Raw genomic sequence first — 27887 nt, forward strand, 5'->3', positions numbered from 1 at the left:
AACAGTAAAATGTTCTGTGTTATAGGACCGTTGACCGAAATGTAATGCAGCACATGATTGTATAGACATAATTTATATTACTGTGTATAGTCACAGATATCTATTATAATACGGATTTGTATGTGAAACTATAATTTCACTTATTGTTATGTTTACGGTCTGTGTCTCTTGCTAGAATGTCAGGTCCATGAGCTCAAGGAAGAATTTCCAGCATCTGGCCCATGTCAAATGAACTATTTTGGCCACCTGAGTCTCGGTCTCCCCATCTGTAGGATGGGTGTGTCTTTCCATGTGGAGGCACCTACACATTCCGTTTCCTTTTCCCACCCTACAGAGCACGGCTCCGGCATTCCATAGCCCAGGCTTACATTTTCCCATATTCTGGACGCTGATGCCCACCACGTGCACCAGGCACTGGCCAGACAGGACTACCACCCCCAGCATGCCGCGCGCATTTGGGCCGTACCACAACCTGTAGGGGCATCTGGGTCTGAAACGGGCACCAGCGACGCGGGAGCAGGGACCTACGCCCCTCTAGCAGAGCATCTGTGGTACATCCCAGACCCGGGGCTCTCCGAGGCCCCGCGCTTCCGAGCTCCGCGCAAACTCTGGCTTCTCTTGTACGACGGAGGTGGTTTGCTCTTCCGTTGCCCCGTGGCTTCAGCTCATCTTTGGCAGGAAGGCGAGGCTTCCGCCCGGCACAGGGGGTGAGCTGGAGCACCGTGCCCCCAAGCCTCTGGACAGCATTTGGAGGAGGGTGCTTCCCTAATCCCAACTTCGGGGATCTCCTCATGGGCGTATTTGGAGCCTCCAGGCCCGGGGTGATATTTAGGGGGCGTCTACTTTTGAGGAGACCCTTAGGGGGTGCCGTTTGGGGACTTTGGGGTGGGATTTGGGAGTCTGTTTTGGGGAGCACCCCTCGGAGACAGGGTTTGGGGGGCTTTGGGGAGATTCTTAGGGTCCGTGTATGGGCACCCTTGTCCGTGGAGCAGGATTTGGGTTATTCTTCAAGGGGAGAAGCAAAGTTTGAGGTTACTAAAGTCAAGGCGGGACTGGGGGAGGGCTTGTTTCGGGACGGGGTCCTGGTGACAGTGAGAACAATCGGGACCGACGTGGCATAGTGGAGGTGTCAGGCCTTTGTGACCTCTGGCTCTGTGATGAGGTCCTCCCCGCGCCTGGAGGCTCAGGACTGCGAGACTGGACACGTCGGGGGCCCAGATGTTTCTAGGGAGAGGAGCCTCCCAGCTCAGGCTAGGGAAGGGACGCCGGAGCCCAGCTCTTCCTGAGCCGACGCGGCGCCACCCGGCCTTCATTTGGTCGCGGCTTTATTCATTATTCATAAGGAGGTGGGGCTGTGGTAGGAGGCAGTTTTTTGCCTCTTTCGCACCTGGTCCGCAGAAGGGAAGGTATCGGCTTGTGAGTCATTCACGAGGGGCGGATCAGCGTGCTGAAGGGGCGTTCTGAAGTCTGCCGCGCAAAGGAGAGTTCATTGATGATTCGCAAAAGTTAAGTAGCACTCTGAGTTTTCAGTGCTTTTCTAGGGGTTCCGTGCTTAATTCATGAGGAGCGTGGCTTTTGCAGCTTTATCTGCATGATCCGCGGTTAGCTTTCCCTTACAGGTACCAGAGTTAAAACCTGGCGTCTAGCGAAGGGATGAGGCCTCCTACATTGTTCATTTCTTATGGCCTGGTAATCTCAGATAATCAGCCGGGGCTCTGGATTCAAATCCCATCGATCCTTTCCAGTTGTGTGATCTTTGGCAAATCGTTTTGTAAGCCTGAATAATGGGTAGGAGGATAATGATAAGATTAGCTTACACTCGTTTAGCTACTTAGCGCATTTAATCTTCACGACAATCCTAGGAGGTAGGTTATTATTACCCCCACTTTATAGATAAGGAAACTGGGGCACAGGAAGGCTAAGTAATTTGCCTAAGGTCACACAATCAGTGAGTGGCTGGGCCGGGATTCAAATTGGGGTCTAGTTCCGCAATCTGTAGTCTTAACCAGATGCCATAATGTCTCCCCTCCCCACTCCCCCGCGCCGCCGTTTAATAGTACTACTACTAATATAACACTTAGTATGTGCCAGACATTGGTCTAAGCCCTTTCTACATATTTCTTCATTTAAACTCCATCGCAAGGTAAGTTGCTGTTGTTATTCCTATTTTATGGATGGGGAAGCAGTGGCCCAAGTTGGGGGTTTCTCTTGTGGCTGAGTATTCATAACTAATTTTATATTAATGTAAATATATATTTACATATCTTAACATATTACCTTTATATTAATATATAATGTTTTAAAAATTTAACAGTGCCTTGTGCCAGCAATGTTCTAAGACTCATCCCATAATTTATATTCTCTGATTTTCTTTTTTTTTTTTGAGACGGAGTTTCACTCTTGTCGCCCAAGCTGGAGTGCAATGGCACGATCTCGGCTGACTGCAACCTCTGCTTCCCGAGTTCAAGGGATTCTCCTGCCTCAGCCTCCGCAGTAGCTGGGATTAAAGGCGCCCGCCACCACGCCCAGCTAATTTTTGTGTTTTTAGTAGAAACAAGATTTCACCATCTTGGCCAGACTGGTCTCGAATTCCTGACCTCAGGTGATCCACTCGCCTCGGCCTCCCAAAGTGCTGGGATTACAGGCGTGATCTGATTTTCATAATAACACATCTCTGTGAGGTGGATGGGCTCTGTTACTATCCTCATTTTACAGTTGTGAAAACTGAGGCACCTGCCAAAGACATGTAATGAGTTTGGGTTTGATTGGACTAAGGCAGCCCTTGTTCCTGAGGCGGGGAGAATGGAGGGAGGTGTGGGGAGAGGAGGCAGGGGCAGAGAGAACACTTCCCCTGGGTTTTCTGGTGGCACTGCAGTGACATCTTTCATTATTCATGAACAGGAAGGCGTGCTCACTTTGCCTTGGCTATAGCATCGTAATCTCTATTTGCTGGGTAGGGCAGTCTTGGGTGTTTGTTCGCCTTATGCATAATTCATAAATTGGGTGGAACCTTTCTTGACCTCTCTTGAGTTTCCAGGTTGAGCTACTGCAGCAGCGTAATTCATTATTCAGAACCTGGGAGAGTGTGTTTTCTCTGCAGTAGCCCCATTTCCCTGCTTATAGTGTATTAGGTGCAGCAATAGGTGGGCGTGCTCCTTTTATTCCAACCCACTGGGTCTTATGCATTATTCATGAGTAAGTTGTGGCCTGGGTCTCCTTGGATTCCGGGCCCCTGCAAGATCATCATTATTCATGAATGGAGGTGTGTGACTTCCATGTTTTAATATCTGCTGTCTGGTTGCTGGTTGTTAGTCTACCAACCACTCAACTTTATGCATAACTTATAATCAGGAAGCGTGACCTTAATGGTTTTTCTTCGCTTCCATGACAGCCTGGCTGCAACCATTCATTATTCACATTCCATGAGGCGTGGCCTCTCTTTTACCTGTTTTCGTTGTTACTGCCACAATGCCCACCAGGTGGTACTGTTCCACTTCTAACCGAATGAATCGCAACCGGACCGGGAACTTTATGCATGATTCATAAGTAGGCGCGGCCCGCTTGCATCCGGGTTTCTGGGGGTGGGGCCCAAGGTTTTGTTCCGGCCCCAGGCTCAGCGGCCGCCATCTTGTGTCGGCGGCTCGGCTGAAGGAGGTGGCAGGGACAACCACAGCCACAGCGGCCGGGGGAGGAGAAGGCGGCAGCGGCGATTCTAGGCGGCCCAGGCGGCGGGGAGGAGGAGAAGGAGGAGGGTGGCGGCCGGGCTTGGCTTCGGCTCCTTGAGGAGTTGGCGGCGGCGCGACCCGGGGAACCGGCATTGGTAAAAAACGTCCTTTCACTGCGCCTCGCCCGGGGCAGGGGTTTCGGGGAGGCACTGGAAGGGCCTGAGCCACGCTGCTGTCGGGGCGGGCCGCGGTGACTCGGGCGCCAGGAATCAGCGGAGTAGGGAGGGGGAGCAGAGCCTGGGGCGGGGCCGACTTTCCCCGGCCAGGACCACCCCGGATCCCTCTAGTTCCAAAATCTGACCTTGGAGTCGGACCCCCACGATGTGCTTTTAGAGACTCATGCCCAACATCTCTAGTCTGGGACCTGACTCCGTCCCGAACCTTGTATCTCAGATCAGAACTCTCCCCAGTCTCCGATAGAGATTTACGGGGATCAGCATTGCTGATCAGAGCTTCTCACCATTGAATGCCATTAAAGACCTGCCCCAGAATCTCCTTTGAGACACCTCCTAGCCTCTCAGTATTTGCCCTCAAGGCTTCCAAGACAGGCTAGACCTGGAAGGGGTCCATAGGCTCTTTATCTCTGTAAGAGAGTCCTCGTTTGCATTTTCCTTCAGACCCCCCATCCCACACACATGTTAGCCACGCTCAGAGCTTCCAGGGGTACTAGACCCTGTGAAAGGCCATTTGGGCCTGGCCTTTGTGTCGGGGAACCCTCTTCGCCTCACCTCAGGTCTCCTAACCCCACCCTGGCCCTAGCGTCTTTCATTAGAGACTCTGCCCAGTATTTCTACTCAGAGACCCCTCTTAGCATCTGCCTTGAGAGACTTCAATTCCTAGACTCCGTCCTTTGACACTTTCTCTACTTTTACGGAATTTCTTGCTTTTCATACTCCCAGTATTCAGAGACTACTGAGAGGCTTCAGCATCTTCCCCATCAGACACCTTGAACCCCCAGAGCCTTCCGGTGCACCAGATAGCAGGGAGGAACTGTTTGGATACATAATCCTCCATCAAAGAGCCCCTGCGAGCATCTGCTCTTGCAGTCCCGGTTGGCTTCTAGCCCCTTCCATCAGAGACTCGCCTCCCCTACCCCACCCTAGACCCAGCCTCTGCCGTCAAAAGACAACCCGGGTTCTAGCTGCTTTTTTCAAAGATCTCTTATCCTCACATCAGGCCTCAGAATCTGCCCTCAGATACTTTCAAGGTCCCTAATGTCTGCAGTCAGGGGTTTTCAGCTTCTGCTTTCAGACTCCTTGGACCCCAGGATCATTGTCAGATGTCCCTTCCACCCACAGGCCCTCTTGTTTTCTTTCTTCTTCCTTTTTTTTTTTTTTTTGAGACGGAGTTGTTTCACTGTGTCGTCCAGGCTGGAGTGCGGTGGCGCCATCTCGGCTCACTGTAACCTCCACCTCCCTGCTTCAAGCGATTCTCCTGCCTCAGCCTCCCGAGTAGCTGGGATTACAGGCATGCACCACCACGCCTGGCTAAATTTTTGTATTTTTAGTAGAGATGGGGTTTCACCATATTGCCCAGGCTGGTCTCGAACTCCTGACCTCAGGTGATCCACCGCCTCGGCCTCCTAAAGTGCTGGCATTACAGGCGTGAGTCACTGCGCCCGGCCATGGCCCTCTTGTTTTCTACCGCAATAGAAAACCCTCTTCTTAGCATCTACCTTCAGCGTCTCCATGGGGTCCTACATAATTGGTCAGAGAAACCCAACCCCATTTGGGGACCTAGCCAGTGTTTGCTTACTAACCTTTTTAAGGCCTGAACTATCTGGGCCCAGCTTCCCTTTTCCACCCCCTCAGAGCAGCTGTGATACCTAGCATGTCCTGTCAGAGATTGACACAGGGCCTTTGTGTTCCATTAGAAACCTCTCCCAGCCCCTCACCATCCACCCTCAGAGCCTCCTGGGATTCTGTAGTAGGAATGTCAGATACAGCTCTCCTCTTGCATGTCCCTATCTATTATTTTTGGTTAAAGATTTCTCTCTGCTACCAGCATCTGTCTCCAGAGACCTCCAGAGCCTCAACATCCTCCTGATGGAGACTACCCCTCCCCCCAGACCCCAACGTCTTCCTGCTGCCTCCTCAGACTCTAGAATCCCCCACCCATTCCCTTTGCAGCTTCCATGGGGCCCAGCAACTGCCCTCCTACCTCTTTGCAGCCTCTGGGGGCCTCCACTGCAATTTTTCAGCCTTTCTCTAAAAGATCCTTTTCCAGAGATCCGAAATTTGAGTCTTTTCCTAACACCCTAGCCTAGTCCCTTCCCTCCCAGGACTTCTAACATCTCCTTTCCCATTTGCCTCAGAGCCTCCTTGCTCTTAGACACCCACTTCCTGATTTTCCTCTCACGTTCCCATGGACTTCTCAGTTAACCCCTCCCGGAAAGCTTGACATGCTCCAGCCCCCCTTCTCTATGCCCTAGCTTCTCCATCCTGCTAACCTGCCTCCTCTCACACCTCCAAGACTCCTCCCTCAAACCCTCTGGTTTGAGAATAGAGAATGCTTACGCTTGAAAATCTTCAGTTTGGAGACTCAGGTATGTTTAGAAACTAAGCCGCAGCTCAGCTTTGCCAAACAGTTCACAGTGTGTATGTTATAGTGGGGGCCTGAGCAAATGTTGAGGGAGGAAGGGTGTAGATTGTTTTTCTGCTGGGGGTGGGGGATCTTTAGCTCCTATCCAGAGTTTCTGTCCCAGACTCCTGCTTGCCTTGAGACAGGGCTGTTCTAAACATTTGCAGTCGAAATCCAGTTGAACAATCATCTGAAACTTCTTAGACCCCTGCTGCCTGCACTAGGGATCCAGAGGGGAAATGTCTAGAAGTTAAAGTGCTCTCTGGCCCTGGATCATCTCTAATTTACGGAGTGAGGAAATGGCGTGTCCCGAACAAACTGACCAATGACAAGGCAAGGAGATAACTAAGTAATGGAGGCCACTACAGGTGCCCAGGGAGGAACTCACATCCTCAGGTCAGTGAGTTCTGACCACAGACCTTGGCTTCTTTAACCCTGCCAGCAGCCCCTTGAAGACAGTTTCGTTTGTCCCAGCTTTTGGAGAAAATGAGGCTCAGAGGAAATGAGATCTCTAACCCAGGTCAGTCAGAGAGTCAGTAAATGGAAAATATGGTTCGCCTTTGTCTCTACTAACTCACCAAGTCTCTTGCTACCTAGGTTGGCTCTTAGCATTCCAAGCAATTCACCTGGCTATCTCAGGGGCTCCAACTAGCCTCCTGCCTCCCCTCATCTCCCATTTCTTAGTCCTCTGGACTGGGCCCTGAGCCCAGGGGCGTTTGGCAAACAGTCCCCCACCAGCTGCATGCCTCTGGGCGAGTGAATGGGGTTCTCTGAGCCTTTGTTTTCTCATTTGTGATTTGGGCATAGGGTTATCTGGGTCATGGGGATTGTTAAGATTAGACAAAGCCCTTTCCTCTTTGATTGACATGCAGTATGCTCTTGGTAGATAGTAGGGAGCTCTTGTCATTGTGGTTGGTGCTAGTGACAGGTGCCAAGATGGAATCTTAGGTACACTGGGATACTTAGTGTCATAAAAGTCTCAGTGTAGGAGGACTTGTGTGAACGGAAGACTCAGTGCCTAGAGGAGCACTGGGGGTGAGGGGAAGTGACGCTGGGTCCTCCCATCTCCAACATCTGGACCCAGTCACCCGCACCACCAGATTTCACTTCCACAGCAGGCTGTATTGTTCTGTCTCTGGAACCTAGCAGTTGACCCTGGGCGAGTTACTTGACCGCGTGAGCTCACGTTTTCTCATTTGTCCTAAACTCTGCCTTGCTGGGTCAGGGTCATGGAGGGGATGAAACGTGATAACACGAGGAAGCAGCTTGGGCTCCAGAGTCAGCAGATCCTGGTCTGGTCCCAGCTCAGCTACTGTGTGGGAACCTTGGTCACCGAACGTCCCTGAGTGAATTTTTTTCCTTCACTTTAAAGTTGGGGGGTATTATTGACAGCAGTCCAAACCCCACAGGAGTGCCCTGAGGACACAGTGAGACAAGGCTTAGAGAAGTGCTTACTATGGCATCTGGCACGGGGAGGACTCCTAATAAGTCTAATACTCATTTATCATTGTGGTTAACCTGTTTAAGGGAGTCCACATGCAGATGAGGCTTGGGATGTGTTTGTTTTCTCTCTTTCTGCAACCTCTTTTATTGGTCTGTGTCGGTTTTCCCCTCCCAAAGCTGGGGGCAGGGTTGGGCTTTATAAAACTTCCCTCCCTGAGCCCCTCTGGGGACTGGGTTCTCAGCAAGTTACTGCTCCTGCCATCATGCCACCCTGATGGATGTCCAAGCCTCACTTCCCTCCTGCACTCCCCCCTCCCGCCGCCGTCCCTGGGATTAAGGGAGAGGAGAATGGCTGCTTGTTACTGCCTACCTACTCTGTGCCAGGTTCTGTGCTCTGTGTTATTTATCATCTCGATAACCCCATGGGGAAGGTAAGTGGTATTATCACCCCTGTTTCACAGGTGAGAAAACTGAGGCCCACGGTGGTTAATTATTACTGTTAGTGGCAGGCTCAAGATTTGAAACCAGGTCTGTCCTGAATCCACATCTTTTCCCCTGACCTCTGCACAAGTACATTCTTGTCATTCCTTTCACTCCAGGATTGGAGTCTCTCCCTCATTGTCCTGTGCTGGGAAGAAGCAAATGGCTTAGTGGTCAGCAGTGTGGATTTGCAAATCAGACCACCTGGGTTCAGATCTTAGCTCTGACCACTGTGTTACCCTGGGCAAGTCCTCACCTTTCTGTGCCTGTCCCCTTTTTGCTGTAAAATTGGGGTACTAATACTTGTCTTCCCTTCCCCCACAGTTGCTACTAACAAACAGAAAAACGGTACCCATGTGCCCCAGGGTCACCTCTGTCCTTCTTTTTTTCCTCCAGATGTCCAGCTCGCCGCTGTCCAAGAAACGTCGCGTGTCCGGGCCTGATCCAAAGCCGGGTTCTAACTGCTCCCCTGCCCAGTCCGTGTTGTCTGAAGTGCCCTCGGTACCAACCAACGTGAGTGTCCTCTCCCTGGAGACTGGCAGACGAAGTGGTGGGTGGGAAAGTCTTCTGTATCACTGTCTGTCTATCCATGCTCCACTCCTGTGTGTCTCCCTGAACTTGTTCTTTCCCTCTATCCCTAGGGAATGGCCAAGAACGGCAGTGAAGCAGACATAGACGAGGGCCTTTACTCCCGGCAGCTGTAAGTGGGGCCAAGGCTGGGCCGAGGGGTGTGGAATGGGACATGGAGAGGATAGGGTTGGGTGGGGCAGGCCCTGACCTAGAGTACCCCCTAACCTGGCAGGTATGTGTTGGGCCATGAGGCAATGAAGCGGCTCCAGACATCCAGTGTCCTGGTATCAGGCCTGCGGGGCCTGGGCGTGGAGATCGCTAAGAACATCATCCTTGGTGGGGTCAAGGCTGTCACCCTACATGACCAGGGCACTGCCCAGTGGGCTGATCTTTCCTCCCAGGTACCTCTTCCTAGCACCCTTCCCCCTCTCCCCCTTCCCGAGGCACCACCGTTCCCAGTGCCTCAGCCATTTCACCTTTTTTCCCTACTGCACACCCTTACAGTTCTACCTGCGGGAGGAGGACATCGGTAAAAACCGGGCCGAGGTATCACAGCCCCGCCTTGCTGAGCTCAACAGCTATGTGCCTGTCACTGCCTACACTGGACCCCTCGTTGAGGACTTCCTTAGTGGTTTCCAGGTATCTTAGGGGTACCACCCAGCCTTCTGCCCAGTTCTCTCACAGCCCATCTCTGGTTTGTTCAGTGGTGTTTAATATAGATTTAATGGGTCGGCCTGAATCCTAGGTTTTGTGCTGGGGGACTAGAGTATGCAGGCAGCAGTTAGCCCCTGGCCCTGCCTTTTCTGTTCTGTTCTGTTCTTTTTTTGAGACCGAGTCTTGCTCTGTCGCCCAGGCTGGAATGCGGTGGCACGATCTCGGCTCACTGCAAGCTATGCCTCCTGGGTTCACGCCATTCTCCTGCCTCAGCCTCCCAAGTAGCTGGGACTAACTACAGGCACCCGCCACCACACCTGGCTAATTTTTTTTTTTTTTTTTTTGTATTCTTAGTAGAGACGGGGTTTCACCATGTTAGCCAAGGTGGTCTCGATCTCCTGACATTGTGATCCGCCTGCCTCAGCCTGCCAAAGTGCTGGGATTACAGGTGTGAGCCACCGCGCCCGGCCTGGCCCTGCCTTTTCAAGTGGGGAAGATGTGTACAGACAGTACGGCATAGTGGTTGTGGGCACAGACTGTGGAGGGAGCCATACTGCCTTGCTGCGGGCCTCCAGCCTTGGTAGTGTGACTTCAAGCAGGTTGCTTCATCTCCTGTACCTTAGTTTTCCTGTTTGTAGTCAGTGCGTGGTAGCAGCACTGACTTCATGGACTTTTTGTGAGGGTTAAACACGTGGAATTGCAGCTGGCACGTAAGAACTGGATAGGTGTTTGTTAATTAAAAAGTCCAGGCCAGAAAGAGGTGCTCTGGAAGCTGAGAGTCGGCCCTGGGTTGCCAGGGCACTGCAGCTAAATCCGGATGGAGGAATAGGAGCTCACCCTGGTGGGGAAGGATGGACATTCAGGCAGAGAGCAAAATCCCAAAGATCACGCGGAGCAGGCATTGTCTTGGGAATTGGAAGCAGGTGGGTGTGGTAGGAGTGAGCTCAGACTTTGGCGGGAGACAGAGTTTTACTCCAGTGTCTCACAGGGCATGGCAAGCAGACAGCAGCGGGTGTTTGTCAAATAAATGAGTCAGCTCTTCTCCAAACTCCGTCCTCCCAGCTACCTCTTCACCTTTCCTGGTATAGTCTAGGAGTTCATTTTTGACCCCCACAGAGTCTGATGCACAGTAGGTGCTGTGTGTTTGTGAAAGAGGCTGACCCAGCAAAGCCTGGATGTGTCTGCCTTGAGGACTGCCTGAGTCCTTGACATCAGCCCTCCACCATTTTCTCCTCTTCACCCCAATGCTGGGCCTGAGCCTCCATCTCTCCACAGGTGGTGGTGCTCACCAACACCCCCCTGGAGGACCAGCTGCGAGTGGGTGAGTTCTGTCACAGCCGTGGCATCAAGCTGGTGGTGGCAGACACAAGGGGCCTGTTTGGGTGAGTGGCGGCCCACCCCGCTCCCTGTCCCCTTTTCCTCCAACTCCTACCAGGCCCAGGCCAAGACCTCTAGGCTCTCCCTGCCCTCGTCCCTCCTCAGCTACCCAGATTTTGGGTTCTTTGTGTTCATCTCTCCTCATGTGGCACAAGTACCATCTTACATCCCAGCAGTGATAGGCTGAGTTTGCTCAGCAAGTTTTCACTACATCTTGAGGGACCTGTGGGGCCTGTTTGTGCATGGGACACGGGCATCAGCCCTATTGCTTCCCTCTACAGGCAGCTCTTCTGTGACTTTGGAAAGGAAATGATCCTCACAGATTCCAATGGGGAGCAGCCGCTCAGTGCTATGGTTTCTATGGTTACCAAGGTAAGGAGACCAGCCCTAGGGTTCCTGGCGGGCAGGTGGGCTGTGGTAGTCCTTCCTGTCCGCTCTTGGTACCCTGGGCCTGTTTCTGAGACTCACTCTTCCTTTAACCAGGACAACCCTGGTGTGGTTACCTGCCTGGATGAGGCCCGACACGGGTTTGAAAGTGGGGACTTTGTCTCCTTTTCAGAAGTACAGGGCATGGTTGAACTCAACGGAAATCAGCCCATGGAGATCAAAGTCCTGGGTGAGTTGGGACCATGGGGGAAGCAGAGGGAAGCTAGGAGATATGTTCCTGGGTTCTGGCTAAGGAGTTGAAGGGAGGAGACATGGCCCTTGGTTCAGATTGGGGAGACACATCCTGTTGTTTAAGATGAACTACAGACAGAATCCCGTGGGGTCCAATAAGAGCTGGTGGGCATGGGGGAGAGGTGCTGTGTTCGAGCTATTCCTGGGAGAATGTGTCCCTGGTATCTGAGCTGAGGGGGAAAAGGTCTCTGGTGTTTGAACAGGGCAGGTCAGAGGATCTACTGTGTGTGAGCTGATTTGGATGGGAAGCAGATAAGGTCTTCCCATGTAGACTTGGAGCCAGGGACATAGGGTCTCACAGGGTCTGAGCTGGGTCTGGGGCACAGGAGAGATGTTTTCTGATGTCCATGTGGAGCCTGGAGCAGAGGGGAGATGGCGTCTGATGTCTGAGCTGAGTTGGGGCAGGAGGTTCCTTATCTTGCAGGGGTTGTGGATTTTAGGGAGAATGGGTAGACTGATAGCTCTCTTCCTGCCCTCTATAGGTCCTTATACCTTTAGCATCTGTGACACCTCCAACTTCTCCGACTATATCCGTGGAGGCATCGTCAGTCAGGTCAAAGTACCTAAGAAGATTAGCTTTGTGAGTGTGTCAGTGGGAACAGTGGCTATGTGGGGTAGTTCTAGGCATTCCCGAGTTCTCCATTCCTCTCTTCTGGTTCTGATGACCTCCCCCTTCCCCCGCCACAGAAATCCTTGGTGGCCTCACTGGCAGAACCTGACTTTGTGATGACGGACTTCGCCAAGTTTTCTCACCCTGCCCAGCTGCACATTGGCTTCCAGGCCCTGCACCACTTCTGTGCTCAGCATGGCCGGCCACCTCGGCCCCGCAATGAGGTGGGTGGGTAGGCGAGCCAGCCAATGCAGACATGCCTGGCACTGAAGGCCCACCATGCTTCTGCTTATCCACACTCCCTGCCCTCATTGTGGCCTGACAGATCCTCTTTTGGTTCTTTCTGGCCTACCAGGAGGATGCAACAGAACTGGTGGCCTTAGCACAGGCTGTGAATGCTCGAGCCCTGCCAGCAGTGCAGCAAGAGAACCTGGACGAGGACCTCATCCGGAAGTTGGCATATGTGGCTGCTGGGGATCTGGCACCCATAAACGCCTTCATTGGGGGCCTGGCTGCCCAGGAAGTCATGAAGGTCAGCATGGGTTAGGAGAGGCAGGATTGGGGTGGGCCAGGTGCCTCCCTGACTCCATCACTTGCTCTCTGTGTCAGGCCCCTGTTAACCACTGACCACCCCCTCTCTCCCTTCCCCTCTCCAGGCCTGCTCCGGGAAGTTCATGCCCATCATGCAGTGGCTATACTTTGATGCCCTTGAGTGTCTCCCTGAGGACAAAGAGGCCCTCACGGAGGACAAGTGCCTCCCAGTATGTGGGTGGGACCTGTGGGGAGGGCATCATTGGGGGCATTTCTGGGGAGGCCTCTCTCTGACCCTCCTCCCTTTGCATTCCTTAGCGCCAGAACCGTTACGATGGGCAAGTGGCTGTGTTTGGCTCAGACCTGCAAGAGAAGCTGGGCAAGCAGAAGTATTTCCTGGTGAGTGGTCCCCTTGGATGCCTGCTCCCCTCATCTTGGCCTCTGACCATCTGCCCTGGGGCTTCCTTCAGCATTTCAACGCAACCTGTGGGGCATTCCCTTTGCCATTCTCCTTATCTTGAAGGGAAGCCCAGTGCATCCCTCGTTTCCCGCTCTGGTTCCTCCTTCCTCACACGACTGCATGTCATTTCTTAGAGTCCTGGAACCTGAAGATGTGGTGTTAGCCCCTCTCCCCATCTCTCAGGGGAGTGAGGGGTGATGGGTAGCCTCACACTAACCTGCATCACCCTGACCAGCCTCTGCCTGTCTTCTTGGTTGCCTCTTAGGTGGGTGCGGGGGCCATTGGCTGTGAGCTGCTCAAGAACTTTGCCATGATTGGGCTGGGCTGCAGGGAGGGTGGAGAAATCATCGTTACAGACATGGACACCATTGAGAAGTCAAATCTGAATCGACAGTTTCTTTTCCGGCCCTGGGATGTCACGGTGAGTAGGGTAGGAGGTGGGGCTTTGTCATCTCACTTTCCTCCTTTTTCTTTTTTTTTTTTTTTTTCTTGAGACAGAGTTTTGCTCTTGTTGCCCAGGCTGGAGTGCAGTGGCATGATCTCTGGCCCACCGCAACCTCTGCCTCCTGGGTTCAAGCGATTCTCCTGCCTCAGCCTCCTGAGTAGCTGGGATTACAGGCATGCGCCGCCATGCCCGGCTAATTTTGGTTTTTAAGTAGAGACAGGGTCTCTCCATGTTGGTCAGGCTGGTCTTGAATTCCCGACCTCAGGTGATCCGCCTGCTTCAGCCTCCCAAAGTGCTGGGATTACAAGTGTGAGCCACCTCACCTCGCCCCTCCTTTTTCTTGTTCCCATTCTTTCTGTCAGAGATCTTTCCACCTCGGCCAGAAGCCTTTCCCAGCTTCTGTATCTTACTTGTTTTTTTTGGTTTTTTTGTTTTTGCCTTGACCTTAGTGCTGGTTGGGACAGTGTGTCTGGGGTCCTCAAAACCACTCTCAAGCTCAATTCACCAAGAGAACTCATGGGACTTAGCATATAGTCGTGCTTGTGGCTACAATTTATTACAGCAAAAGGAAACAGACCAAAATCAGCAAAGGGAAAAGGCTGGTGGGGTGAAGTCTGGGGGAGCCAGGTACAAGTTTCTAGGAGTCTTCTCCCTGTGGGAGTTAAACAGGGCAGCCTTTATTTCCCCAGTAGCAACAGTAACTACAGAAATAACAACAACAAAGTGTAACAAGATGTGAAATGTTGCCAACCAGGGAAGCTTGTTAGACTCAGCACCATCGTGAAATGTTGCCAATCAGGGAAGCTTGTTAGACTCAGCACCATCTCTTTTACTTGGGACTGGTCATGTAGGCGCCCCCTTCCTGGCACATACCAAAATTTCCAGACTCCCAGAAGGAAAGGTGTTCAGCATAAACTGTATTGTTTGCATGAACAGTTTAGGCACAGTGAACCACTGATATCAGGTAGGGAGTGGTGGGATTCTTCCCGAATTCCAAGTTCCCAGACTCCAGCCAAGGGTGGACCTTGGAAGCAGGCCTTTCCAAGGGTTGCAGTTTCAGTCTCCTAGGCTTACACTTCTCTGCCCATATGGAAACTGGGTTGGTTATGCAGGGATCTCTGAGAAGCCTTCTGTAGGGAACAATGTCATTTTTGCTTACCCAGGATTTATTCCCCCTTTCATTCATTTCATTTATTCACCAAATAGTTACTGAGGTACTGTTTTAGGTATTGGGGATATACCAAGGAATAAAACAAGATTTCTGAAAGGGGAGGGGAACGGACAGCAAACAATAGATACAATACGATCGTGAGGTATATAGTTAATGTCGGTGATGAGTGCTCCTCAAAGGAAACAACAAAAACCAGACAAGGGAAGTCAGGGTGTCAGGGAGAATGGTTTGTAGTATTGATGACAGTGGTTAAGGAAGGCCTGAGTTCTGCAGAGACCTCAAGGATATGAGGGACTAGAGCGCCTTCTGCTGCGGAAGAGCCCACGCAAAGATCCTGAGGTGGGAGGGTCAGGGAGCCAACTCATTTTACGGTAAGTGGAGGTGGGATCCAGGGGAGGATTCTGAGCAGAGGAGGGATGTGGCCCACCTTGGGCTTTGAAAGGATCCTGCTTGTCTGTGCGCTAGCATCCTGGTGCTGGTTGGGGGAGTCTACGTCAATCCTGGGTGCTATTACCTGAAAAAATAGTAGGTGTTAGATGAAAGAACAGATGTCTGGCCCATTGTCTCCAGTCTGTTCCTGTCCACAGCTTCCCTTTCCACTGATCCCCTGCCACATGCGTCATCATCCTGGCCATGTGGCATTGTCACAGACCGTCTCTCCTGCTAGCCACCTAACTCAGGGCCTGGGTCTTCCCCAGCATTAAGTAAATCCATCTCAGGCAGGCAACCCTTTATAGATGTTTGGGCCAGGTGTGGTGGCTCACGCCTGTAATCCCAGCTCTTCGTGGGGCCGAGGTCTTTGAGCTCAGGAGTTCAAGACCAGCCTGGGCAGCATGACAAAACCCTGTCTCTACCAAAAATACAAAAATTAGCCACGCATGGTGGTGCACACCTGTGGTCCCAGCTACTTGGGAGGCTGAAGTGGGAGGATGGCTGGAGCCTGGGAAGTTGAGGCTGCAGTGAGCTGTGATCATGCCACTGCACTCCAGCCTGTGTGATGGAGAGAGACCCTGTCTCAAAAAAAAAAAAAGATGTTTGTTGGGTGAATGAACAGATAAGTGAGCTCTGTTCCCCCGTCCCCACCCTGGAACTGCACTTTCTTAACCCTTTAGAAGTTAAAGTCTGACACGGCCGCTGCAGCTGTGCGCCAGATGAATCCACATATCCGGGTGACAAGCCACCAGAACCGTGTGGGTCCTGACACAGAGCGCATCTATGATGACGATTTTTTCCAAAACCTAGATGGCGTGGCCAATGCCCTGGACAACGTGGATGCCCGTGAGTTTGGAGGCGGGTGAAGTGGTCAAGGGCAAAGTTGTGTGTGTTTTGGTGTGTATATACCAAGAGGGGTGTCTGTCTTCCTGTCCTCTCCTAATGTTCCTTTCCCGGCTGTCGCTTTGTCCTCCCCGCAGGCATGTACATGGACCGCCGCTGCGTCTACTACCGGAAGCCACTGCTGGAGTCAGGCACACTGGGCACCAAAGGCAACGTGCAGGTGGTGATCCCCTTCCTGACAGAGTCGTACAGTTCCAGCCAGGACCCACCTGAGAAGTCCATCCCCATCTGTACCCTGAAGAACTTCCCTAATGCCATCGAGCACACCCTGCAGGTGATAAGCTGTGGGAGAAGGGGAAGAGGCCGGGCATCTGGCCAGGCCGCTGCCTCTCTGCCCCCAGGCCCTTGCCTTGCCTTCAGATGTTGCATGCCTAAGTGTAAGATGTACCTTTTCTCCAAACCTCCCTCCCTCTCTTCCCACCAAGCAGCCTAGGTTTCTAGAATGACTCATTCTTTTTTCACTTTTACTTTGAATTTTTTTCAACACATAGAGAAATATTAAGAATATTATGATGAATACTCAAATACCATTCCTCACCTAAATTTAGCAATTCTTAATGTTTTGCCACATTTTCTTCTTAGATGTATATAGATTTTTCTTCTTTGTGCTTAAATGTGTCACGGACATAACAGCCTTTACTCCCCTACTATTTCAGTGCCTCTGCCAAGTGAGGATATGTTGCTATAGAACAGGGTTTCTTAGCTTCAGCACTACTGACATTTGGGGCTGGTTACTTCTTTGTTATGGGAGAGGGGATGCCCTGTGCACTGTAGGATGTTTCTCAGCATTCCTGACTTCTTATGTCAATAGCACTCCCCCTCCATCATGACATCTAAAATGTCTCCAGACATTGCCAGATGTCCCCAGGGGTGCCACATCACTCCCAATTGAGAACTACTTCTATCTAACAGAAACATCACTTTCATGCTCAACAAAATTAACAATCATTCTTACCATCTCCTCCAGTTATTTATTTGTCTCTAATAGTCCATATTCGGGTTTTCCCCAGCTGTTACTTAAAATGAGTTTAACAGCTGGTTTGTCAGGATGATTCTGTGTGTATGGTGCATGTACCTACAGAACAGTGCACATATTATCTAGCTCAGGGGTGTCCAATCATTTGGCTTCCCTGGGCCATATTGGAAGAATTATCTTGGGTCACACATAAAATATACTAACACTAACGATAGCTGATAAGCTGAAAAAAAGATCCGTGCATAAATCTCATAATGTCTTAAGAAAATTTACAAATTTGTGTTGGGCAGTATTCAAAGTCATCCTGGGCCACATACGGGCCACAGGTTAGACAAGCTTGATCTAGCTGAAGTTTTACAAAGTGAACACACAAGTGACTACCACCTAGGCCAAGAAACAGAACCTAGGGATTACCATTGTGCTGTCAGAATAATTCTTAGTGCAGTGTTTGAGGCCAAACCATTTAGAATAGTAGGAGTATGAGGGTGGGAACAAAATAGGGAAGGGGAAAAAAAAAACCAGTTCCATCTGTCACTTTCTCCCTTCTGACACTGCAGTTCCAGAGTGGGTATGTTTGTATTTGTGCACCCACCACAGTCTTACTAGGTCATGTGTGACCTCTCTGTGCCTCAGATTCCTGTTCTGTAAAATGGGAATGACAGTAGCATCTACCTCACAGGACAGTTGTGAACCACTTGCCATTTACCGTGTGCCTGGCACTGTTTTAACCAAGCTTTAAATATATACGTATTTGCTCATTTCTTCCTAGCAACCCCATGAAGTAGGTATCACTGTTGTAACATCTGTTCTAGAGATGAAGCACAGAGGTAAAGATGTTATCCTGTGTGCCTGAAGTCACAAAACTAGGTAATACGTGGCATAGCTGGAATCTGAACATGAATTTCTCACATCTGTACACTCCAAACCACCTCGCTAATGACTGCGAACTGTCCTAGGAACTCTCAGAGGCCAGAACATCTGTCTTGTTTGCTATTTTATTTTTTGAGACAGGGTCTCATTCTGTCACTCAGGCTGAGGTGCATTGGCACAATCATAGCTCACTGCAACCTTCAGCTCCTGGGAAGTGTGTGTGCGCGCATGTGCGCCTGTTAACGTTGACCAGGCTGGTTGCAAACTCCTGGGCTTAAGTGATCCACCTACCTCAGCCTCCGAAAGTGCTGGGATTACATGTGTGAGCCCCTGTATCCAGCCTCTGTCTTGTTTTCTGCCGAGTCCTCAGGGCCTGGATAGGGATCATTTTTGGTTTGGTCTGAGTTTTTTCTTTTTTAAAAAATTGTGGTAAGATACACTTAGTTGAAGTTTTTCTTTTTTATGGAGGCATAACATATCTAGAATAAAGTACACAGTTTTTGTTTTGTTTTTGTTTGTTTGTTTGTTTGTTTTTTGAGGTGGAGTTTTGCTCACGTTGCCCAGGTTGTAGTGCAGTGGCGCAGTCTTGGCTCACTGCAACCTCTGCCTCCCGGGTTCAAGCGATTCTCCTGCCTCAGCCTCCCAAGTAGCTGGAATTACAGGCGTCTGCCACCACACCGGGCTAATTTTTGTATTTTTAGTAGAGACAGGGTTTCACCATGTTGGTCAGGCTGGTCTTGAACTCTTGACTCAGGTGATCCACCCGCCTCAGCCTCCCAAAGTACTGGGATTACAGGCGTGAGCCACCTCACCCAGCCTGGTACGCAGATCTTAATACATTTTTAGGCTGGGCTTGGCGGCTCACACCTATAATCTCAGCACTCAGGAGGCCAAGGAGTGAGGTTTGTTTGAGCCCAGGAGTTCAAGACCAGCCTGGGCAACATAGCAAGACCTTGTCTCTACAACAAATCTTAAAAATGAGCCGGGTGTGGTGGCATGTGCCTGTGGTCCCAGCTACTCGGGAGGCTGAGGTGGGAGGATTGTTTCAACCTGGGAGGTCAAGGCTGCTATGAGCCGTGATTGCGCCACTGCACTCCAGCTTGGGTGACAGAGTGAAACTTTGTCTCAAACAACAAAACAAAACAGTTTTCCATATACACAGCACTATTGTAACCACTGCCCAAATCAAGTTCATTGGTTTTTCTTTTTTTTTTTTTCTTTTTTTTTTTTGAGATGGAGTCTTGCTCTGTCACCCAGGCTGGAGTGCAATGGCATGATCTCGGGTCACTGCAACCTCCGCTTCCCGGGTTCAAGCGATTCCTCTGCTTCAACCTCCCGAGTAGCTAGGATTACAGGCGTCTGCCACCATGCCCGGCTAATTTTTGTATTTTTAGTAGAGATAGGGTTTCATCATGTTGGTCAGGCTGGTCTCGAACCCTTGACCTCAGGTGATCCACCCACCTTAGCCTCCCAAAGTGCTGGGATTACAGGTGTGAGCTACTGCACCTGGCCTGGTTTTTTTTTTTTGAGACGGAGTCTTGCGCTGTCACCCAGGCTGGAGTGCAGTGGCCGGATCTCAGCTCACTGCAAGCTCCGCCTCCCGGGTTCACACCATTCTCCTGCCTCAGCCTCCCGAGTAGCTGGGACTACAGGCGCCCGCCACCTCACCCGGCTAATTTTTTGTATTTTTTAGTAGAGACGGGGTTTCACCGTGTTAACCAGCATGGTCTCGATCTCCTGACCTCGTGATCCGCCCGTCTCGGCCTGCCAAAGTGCTGGGATTACAGGCTTGAGCCACCGCGCCCGGCCCTGGCCTGGTTTTTCAATTGAGGTGGGGAAATGGGGAAGGCTGGGGAGCTTCCCCACTTCCAGAGTAACTGTGAGCCTTGTACTTGCTTTATTCACTGATGGTCCTTCTAATAATGCCTGCGGTAACCCATTTTGTCAACTGTGGCCACATGTAATCTGTTTGCTATGTCTGCAGTGGGCTCGGGATGAGTTTGAAGGCCTCTTCAAGCAGCCAGCAGAAAATGTCAACCAGTACCTCACGTGAGTAACTCCAGTGCCCTCTCGCCCTATCCTTGTCCACCAGCCAAGGCATCCCGCCTGCTTTCCTCATCACAGTAACACTTGGCACCAGGCACACTTTTCACATGAATGAGTGGCTGCTCGGGCCTCGTATTGTTTGGGGTCGGGACTAGTTTTCCATGGAGAAAATAAGATTGCTCTGGAGCCCACTCCTGAGGCTGACGTGTAATCCTGTCCTCTGTCCTCTTCGATTCCTGATAGAGACCCCAAGTTTGTGGAGCGAACACTACGGTTGGCAGGCACCCAGCCCTTGGAGGTGCTGGAGGCTGTGCAGCGCAGCCTGGTGCTGCAGCGACCACAGACCTGGGCTGACTGCGTGACCTGGGCCTGCCACCACTGGCACACCCAGTACTCAAACAACATCCGGCAGCTGCTGCACAACTTCCCTCCTGACCAGGTAATGCCCAGTTGTTGGGTCCATTTGACAGAATGTATTTCCCTGAAATGGGAGCCTGCAGTGTGGGTCCTCCCACTGTGGAGTCCAGCTGTGGCAGGTGCCCTGAGGCATGGGGATCTGAGAAGAGTGATTGACCCTAACCTGCTTTTTCCTTACCCTAGTTCCTTTGAGCAAAGAGGCTTGGTTGCTGTTTACCCTGACTGTGGTGTGGGCTGCGTCATACCTGATTCCCAGTCAGGGCTGTAGGGGTTATGGGGGAGAAATTCTGGAGTTAAGTGCACAGGAATCAATACGGGTTTGGGTTCAAATCTAAACTCGAACAAATCACGTAACTTCTTTCTGTACCTCAGTTTCCTCGTCTGTGAAGTAGAAATAATAGTGATCTATGTCATGGGGGGTTTGGGGAGGATTAACTGGTATTTATTAATATGAAGTTAGTACAATGCCTGGTAATCCATGAGTTTGTTAAATGATGGGCTGTCTAGCACAAAATGACTACCCAGGGATTGGTAGTTGTTCTCTCAGCCAGATCTGTGGTTCAACCTGTGGGACCCTACAGTTGGGGTATTTTGTGATTGGCTCCAGTCCCCATCGAGTGCCCAACCCGAGATAGTGAGTTGGGGGCACCTCTGGGGCCTAGGTGAAGTGCCAAGATTGTCAGAGAGGCCTTCACTCTCAGGTCCTGTTCTCAAAAATCTCTCCATCCCTTAGCTCACAAGCTCAGGAGCCCCTTTCTGGTCTGGCCCCAAACGCTGTCCACACCCGCTCACCTTTGATGTCAACAACGTAAGTCTCCTCTCTAGGGTCTTCTGGGGTCAGGTGGAGGGTGAGTAGGTGGGAAGGAGGTGGTGGCTCCCCACTCGAAGGCTGATGTGCTCACCCTTCCCTGCCCTGCCTTCTCCTAGCCCCTGCATCTGGACTATGTGATGGCTGCTGCCAACCTGTTTGCCCAGACCTACGGGCTGACAGGCTCTCAGGACCGAGCTGCTGTGGCCACACTCCTGCAGTCTGTGCAGGTCCCCGAATTCACCCCCAAGTCTGGCGTCAAGATCCATGTTTCTGACCAGGAGCTGCAGAGCGCCAATGCCTCTGTTGGTGAGGGTGTTTGGCCAGTTGGCCAGTAGTCACCCCCAAATGTCCCCGGCCTAGTCTAGCCTCCCCACCAGTCCTCTACCCCTGGCTCTGCTCTGCTCTGTGACCCCAGGCCTGAGGTTTACCCACACCTTCCTTTGAGCCTCCCTTTGACATGAAGAGGGTAGGTTGGGGCAAATTGTCTCCCTCCCTCCTCCTCTCCACTCTCTGGCCCGCAGGAGAACTTGCTGTTTTACTCTTGCTCTGTGTATTTCCCTTAGTTTTGTTCTTTCTTCTTGATCTGTTCATCTAAGACGTATGATCTCTACCAATGGTCTCTCTCCCGTGATACCTTCCTGCCTTGTCTCCTTCCAGATCTGCCCCCATCTGTACATCTATCCCCATGTTTCTCTATGCATCTTCACCCTCCATAGTTTGGGGCTGCGGTTTACTGACACCCCCGCCCCACCCCATCTACATATTTTTTCACCACTCCTCCCTTCTGTATATAATGCCTCTGTAGCTCTGTAATGCCCCCTACATTTACCTTCCTTATATCTCATCCCTCTTCCTCTCCACAGATCTCCTCCCATTTCCCCTTCCATGGTCCCCATCTTCCTTCTGAAATATCTACTCCTTCATATTCCTCTATGTACGTCTTCCAATCTTTCCTTCCATATCTCTCATCACCTTCATATATTTCTCCTCCCACCTGTCTCACCCTCTGTATACCCCCACTCTCCCCTTTTATATCTTCTCCATCTCCCCCCATATCTTTCCTCTATGTCCACATCTGTACATTCCCCCCAACTTCCCCTCCATATATATTTTTTACTCCCCTTTTCCTCCCTGTATCCTCTGTGTTCCCCCATCTCGCTCTACATCATTCTTCCCAAGATCTTTACGTTTCCCATCTTGATCTCTCCATCTCCACTTTCTCCTAACACTTTCATTTCCATTCCTTAGTGTCTCTAGAGAGATCATTCTTGATAGCCTCAGCTCTTTCTCTGTGTTTTTCAGGTTTGTATTCTGTTCTTCTCTACCTCTCCTCCTTGCCCCTTTTCTCTCCCAGGATGTCTCTCCTTTCCAAATCCTTTTTCTACCTGAATACCTTTTGCCCCACACTGGGCTCCCATTTCCACCTCAGACCTTAGCCTGGGATCTAAAGGGCTGACAGTGTCCCTCTCTTCATGCAGATGACAGTCGTCTAGAGGAGCTCAAAGCTACTCTGCCCAGCCCAGACAAGCTCCCTGGATTCAAGATGTACCCCATTGACTTTGAGAAGGTACAGGGTGGGGGCCCAGGACAGGGAAGGGAGGATGGGCAAAGCATAGACAGGCTGGAGAAAAACAGGAGGAGTATCTGGAGACAGCCCTGGGCCTTTGTGGGGATCAGATCGTGGGCCTGCCACATGGCTCTGAATGAGTAGGTGTTCCCAGCCATCCCTTTGTGATCTGGGAGAGTCCATCAGGCAGTTGCAGTGGAGGATAAACATTTTCTTTAACTGATCCTCTCCCCACTGCCCCTTCACACCCTCCCCACTCATAACAGGATGATGACAGCAACTTTCATATGGATTTCATCGTGGCTGCATCCAACCTCCGGGCAGAAAACTATGACATTCCTCCTGCAGACCGGCACAAGGTGAGGGGAATCTAGACCTGATGTTCCACACTCCTCCAGGTTTGAGTTACCCACACTCAGCCCCTCTATAGACCCTGAGGCTCTTGTACTTAACTACCACCATTTTTTGTCCCTTCCTGTCTCTCAGAGCAAGCTGATTGCGGGGAAGATCATCCCAGCCATTGCCACGACCACAGCAGCCGTGGTTGGCCTTGTGTGTCTGGAGCTGTACAAGGTTGTGCAGGGGCACCGACAGCTTGACTCCTACAAGAATGGTTTCCTCAACTTGGCCCTGCCTTTCTTCGGTTTCTCTGAACCCCTTGCCGCACCACGTCACCAGGTGGGGGCCCGCATCAGAAGTGGGGTTTGGGTGGGGTATGTCTGTAGATTCTGGTTCTAATTCACGTCATACCCTGTCACCAGGTGAGGGTTTCTGTCTATGTGTACCTACCTTTTTTATGCATCCTTTTTCGTTTATTCATTAATCATATTGTTTGAGTACATGCGAAAAGATGGGATATTTGAATTGTGCCCTGGGAGATTATTAGTATTATTAACTACACAATAATGGCAGCCAAAATTTATTGGATGCTTCCTACACTTATATGCTTTGCTTGCTTCATTCATGAATTCACTCAAATATTTATTGAGCACCTGTTGTGTGCAGGTACTCTTCTAAGTTATGTTCCTCAAGTAGATGATATAAATAACCTATTAAATGATCTTGGAATCAAAAAAGGATAAAAAGAGGCCGGGCGTGGTGGCTCACGCCTGTAATCCCAGCACTTTGGGAGGCTGGGGCACATGGATCACCTGAGGTCAGGAGTTCAAGACCAGCCTGGTCAACATGATGAAACCCTGTCTCTACTGAAAATACAAAAAATTAGCTGGGCATGGTGGTGGGCACCTGTAATCCCAGCTACTCGGGAAGCTGAGGCAAGAGAATGACTTAAACCTGGGAGGCGGAGGTTGCAGTGAGCCGAGATCGTGCCATTGCACTCTAGTCTGGGCAACAAGAGCAAAACTCATCTCAAAAAGATAAAGAGGACTTGAGAATACCAGGGGGCAAGGGGATGTGTTTGAGATTTTGCGTGGGATGGTCAGAAAAGGCCTTGCTGAAAAGATGACACTTGAGATCAGAATTGGAGGATGTGAGGGGGCAAACCGTGCAGGCTTGGTGGTGAGTGGGGACACATTCCAGGCAGAGGGACCAGTTCTTAAAAGGGTACCAAGATAGGGGTGTGCCTGGCAAGTTGGAGGAATTCAAAGTCCACGGAGTGAGTGTGAGACTGAGGAGAGTAGGAGATGAGAAGAAAACAATTTCAGTGCTTGGGGTGAGATGGGAGCCACAAGAGGATTTCGAACAAAAGAGGATTGTGATCTGACTGAACACGTCTGCATGGGGGTGAGGGGGATGGAGACAGATGGGGGCTGGACCCTCTGGGATGGTCTCCATCTTACACTCCCCTCTTTGTCCTGCAGTATTATAACCAAGAGTGGACATTGTGGGATCGCTTTGAGGTACAAGGGCTGCAGCCTAATGGTGACGAGATGACCCTCAAACAGTTCCTCGACTACTTTAAGGTAAGGCCCCTCCCTCTCTCTCTCACCCCACCTTGGGGGGCGAGGTGTGCAAGGTGACTTGCTGGCCTGTCCACCCCCATGACCCTGCTGTTCCCCGTCCCTCTCCAGACAGAGCACAAATTAGAGATCACCATGCTGTCCCAGGGCGTGTCCATGCTCTATTCCTTCTTCATGCCAGCTGCCAAGCTCAAGGAACGGTTGGATCAGCCGTGAGTTGGCCACTGGCCAAGCTGGGGGGAGGCCCTGTATGGGTTGGGGAACCTCAACATCCAGCTGTCCCACTCCAGTTCACTGCCCCCACCTACCTGCCCGTCCTCTCTTGCTTTCTGCCCTCCTGACCCTATGCTCCCATCCCCCTGTCCCCAGGATGACAGAGATTGTGAGCCGTGTGTCGAAGCGAAAACTGGGCCGCCACGTGCGGGCGCTGGTGCTTGAGCTGTGCTGTAACGACGAGAGCGGCGAGGATGTCGAGGTTCCCTATGTCCGATACACCATCCGCTGACCCCCGTCTGCTCCTCTAGGCCGGCCCCTGTCCATCCCTCTCCACGCCCCTTCCAGCCCAGGGTTCCCATTTGGCTTCTGGCAGTGGCCCAGCTAGCCAAGTCTGGTGTTCCCTCATCATCCCCCTACCTGAACTCCTCTTGCCACTGCCTTCTACCTTGTTTGAAACCTGAATCCTAATAAAGAATTAATAACTCCCACGTCGCCTGCCCTGCTGGTTCCAGGCAAGGAAGGGACTTCCTGGAACTATCTGGTTCAGATGGTAACTCAGAGGGCTCAGCCCCACCACACCTGCCAGTTTTCTGGGCAAAGAAAATGTAATTGCCACCTCTTCCTGCCCTCTCTGCCTAGGAAGAAAAGGAGGCACCAGTGAGGCCAGTGAGCAGGTACTTGGGTCCATGTGACTATTAATTTGAGCTGGGTTCAATTCTCACCTTCTCCATGTCCTAACTCCCTGCTCTGTGAAGAGGAAAGTTGTGACCAGGCTGCTAGGGCATGGCCAGCATGCCTTATGTCCTTAGAGCAGATCCCCTCCCACCTGGCTCAAAGCACTCAGACCCTGGGCAGCCTTTTGTAGTCATGGTTCCCAGCACCAGGAATGCCTGTGGTGCTCTTAGTTCAATTTCCTTGCTGCAGGGGTGTCTTAAACAGCTCTGCTGAATGCCAGTGCCTGCAGGCATACTTTGCAATTTTTATGGAAATATTTGAGAACCTTGGTAGAGGAAAAGCCCCTTGCTTGTCTTACGCTGCCCCCCTCAGCCCCAGGTCTGCCTGTGTGCCCCTTGATCTTCAGCCTCCTACCTTGGAAAAGACAGCTGGCAATGGGGACTGAGGGGTGTTCATCGCTTAGAGCAGGTAGCAGGAGGCCCAACACCAGCCCCACCAGAACTGCAGAGCTACCATGCTCTGTCCTTGGTCTTCGCTGAGCGCTCCAGATGATTGAAAGCACCAGTCTGACCACTGCCACATCTTTGCCTTCCTCTATTGTACTGGCTCTTGGTGCCTGAGGAATCCATTCATACTTTTGTCCCTCAACTAACCAGACAGTAATTTTATCTACCTTACTAGAAACAAGATCCCTCACTCTTCTACTCAAACTTGAGTGTAAGGAATAGCTCAACCTGTTCTGAACTGGCCTGATTGCCATCACAGCCTGTGCCCACATCTGCTGTCTCCTGGGCCAGTAGTTCCTGGTCCTGGGCACAGTATATGCCCTTGCCCACCTCCTTCTGATTATTTTATTTTCTTGGCCTGCTCTGCGTGGGTGACCTCATCCTTCCACAGTTTCTTCTTCCCCAATAGGACATTGAGGACAGAGGCATTTTCCCTTTGGTATCTAGTGGTGATGCTGTCAAGTGGAAAGTTTTTCCCACCACAGGAACTTTCCCATTATTGCTCTAGAGTATCCTAGACACCACACCGCAGTCCACTGGTCATGCCACTACAGCAGCTGAGGCTTGAACACAACTGTTGTCTTCTTTCTCCAGTATGCCAGCTCCTTTGCAGATACTCTGTAGACACCTTGTTCGCTGCACCTCCCCCATTACAGCTCCATTTCTTCCCTACCACAACTCCTGGATCTCCTTGACACCTTATTCGTACCTGACACCCTTCTCCATCAAAACAAGCTTTTGAGTCATGCATGAATCCTGGTTGCATCTTAGTTGCTCTCCCTCCACCTCATTCCATTTTACTCTGCAGTTTGTCTCCCATTACAACACCAGCCAGAGATCAGGGCTCAGCAGGCGGGGGTTGCGTCATTGCACCGAGCCCCCTGCACCCAGCAGCCACAAAGGATAGGGTGGGACAAAGGTTTCTCTTGTCATTGCCTGGAACTATTTGCCCACCTCCTTCTGATCATTTTATTTTCTTGGCCTGCTCTGGCAGGCATTCAACAAACATTTGTTGCGTGCTGTGTGCCAGTCACTTTCTAGGCACGTGAGACAGCACGTGCCTAGAAAGTGAAAACAAAGATCCCTGTCTTCTTGCGGTTTATGTTCTGCTAGCTTGAGACCCAGAACAGACTATAAGCACAGTAAGCAAATTGTACCTTAGAAGTTGATCAATGTTCTTCAAAAGGCGAGGAACAGAGCCTGATGTGGGGATCTGGAATGATGGCAGTGCAGGTAGGAATTTTTAAATAGGAAAGGCTTCATGGAGATGACGTTGAAGCAAGCACCTGGAAGAAGTGAGAGAATGAGGCACGTGGATGTGGGGCAGGAGCATTCCAGGCAAAGGGAACCACAGCAAATGCAAAACCCCTGAGGCTGGATTGTGCCCGTTTCACTCAGAAACGGCTAGAAAGAGCGCTAGTATGGTGGCAGTGAGTCAGGGGAAGAAGAGGAAGAGATGAGGTCAGAGAAGTGATGGACCTATTCTAGGCCAAGGCGAGGACTTTTGTCTTTGTCAAATGTTTCCACTCCCATCATGGCCCGGGAAATCTTCACTAATATAAACCTTACTGAAAATCCTAACTGGTGTGACCAAGGCTGCCATAAAGGGAAGCCCGGAAGAGGCGGGAGGCTGCTTTGGAACAGGGTAGTGTAAGGATGTGCCAGAAGGCCTGCTGGAGGTTGCAGCCCTTTGAGCGGGACTTGGGGATAGTGTGGTTTTCCAGGCAGAAGGAAGTGAGGGATTAGGTCGACCTGTTAGTGCTTGTCACACAACAGGCGCCCAATAAATAAAATGGAAATAAAATCGCGGAGTGTTCTACTTGTG

The 27887-nt window shown here is 51.2% G+C and overlaps 1 protein-coding gene and 1 long non-coding RNA gene across 34 annotated transcripts; one reads left to right on the forward strand and one right to left on the reverse strand.

The window, feature by feature from the left end:
- Positions 1-550: 550 nt before the first annotated feature.
- UBA1 (ubiquitin like modifier activating enzyme 1) lies at positions 551-25369 on the forward strand. Of its 33 annotated transcripts, XM_045383438.1 has the most exons (30): positions 3626-3820; positions 6157-6270; positions 6473-6638; positions 6748-6825; positions 8133-8179; positions 8625-8741; positions 8870-8928; positions 9031-9199; positions 9303-9437; positions 10728-10834; positions 11111-11201; positions 11313-11445; positions 11990-12087; positions 12195-12341; positions 12473-12649; positions 12774-12878; positions 12967-13047; positions 13374-13529; positions 15837-16002; positions 16137-16333; positions 19890-19954; positions 20195-20390; positions 21102-21176; positions 21296-21485; positions 22658-22746; positions 23013-23105; positions 23233-23424; positions 24567-24668; positions 24777-24877; positions 25035-25369. In XM_045383438.1, exons 4-30 carry the CDS (start codon positions 6792-6794, stop codon positions 25168-25170), a joined length of 3258 nt encoding a protein of 1085 aa, XP_045239373.1. In that variant the 5' UTR covers positions 3626-3820; positions 6157-6270; positions 6473-6638; positions 6748-6791; the 3' UTR covers positions 25171-25369. The 33 variants fall into 33 exon arrangements, with proteins under 33 accessions (XP_005593467.1, XP_045239373.1, XP_045239384.1 ...); XM_045383449.1 differs by lacking the exon at positions 8133-8179; XM_074029917.1 differs by lacking the exon at positions 8133-8179 and having other exon boundaries at positions 6510-6638.
- On the reverse strand, positions 14087-27494 carry LOC141409458 (uncharacterized). Its single transcript, XR_012430291.1, has 2 exons — positions 27220-27494; positions 14087-15238 (listed from the first exon to the last, which is right to left on the reverse strand). It is a non-coding gene; the product is annotated as an uncharacterized lncRNA (long non-coding RNA).
- Between the last annotated feature and the right edge of the window lie 393 nt (positions 27495-27887).

The sequence above is a fragment of the Macaca fascicularis genome, chromosome X (assembly GCF_037993035.2).
Source record: "Macaca fascicularis isolate 582-1 chromosome X, T2T-MFA8v1.1".
Classification (NCBI taxonomy): Eukaryota; Metazoa; Chordata; class Mammalia; order Primates; family Cercopithecidae; genus Macaca; species Macaca fascicularis.

Bases quoted from the DNA above. Each gene is read 5' to 3' on its own strand.
- UBA1 (XM_074029925.1), top strand. From the start codon at position 8,027: ATGTCCAAGCCTCACTTCCCTCCTGCACTCCCCCCTCCCGCCGCCGTC. The intron at 16,334-19,889 runs GTGATAAGCTGT...CTATGTCTGCAG, and splicing joins CCATCGAGCACACCCTGCAG to TGGGCTCGGGATGAGTTTGA. The intron at 21,177-21,295 runs GTAAGTCTCCTC...GCCTTCTCCTAG, and splicing joins TCACCTTTGATGTCAACAAC to CCCCTGCATCTGGACTATGT.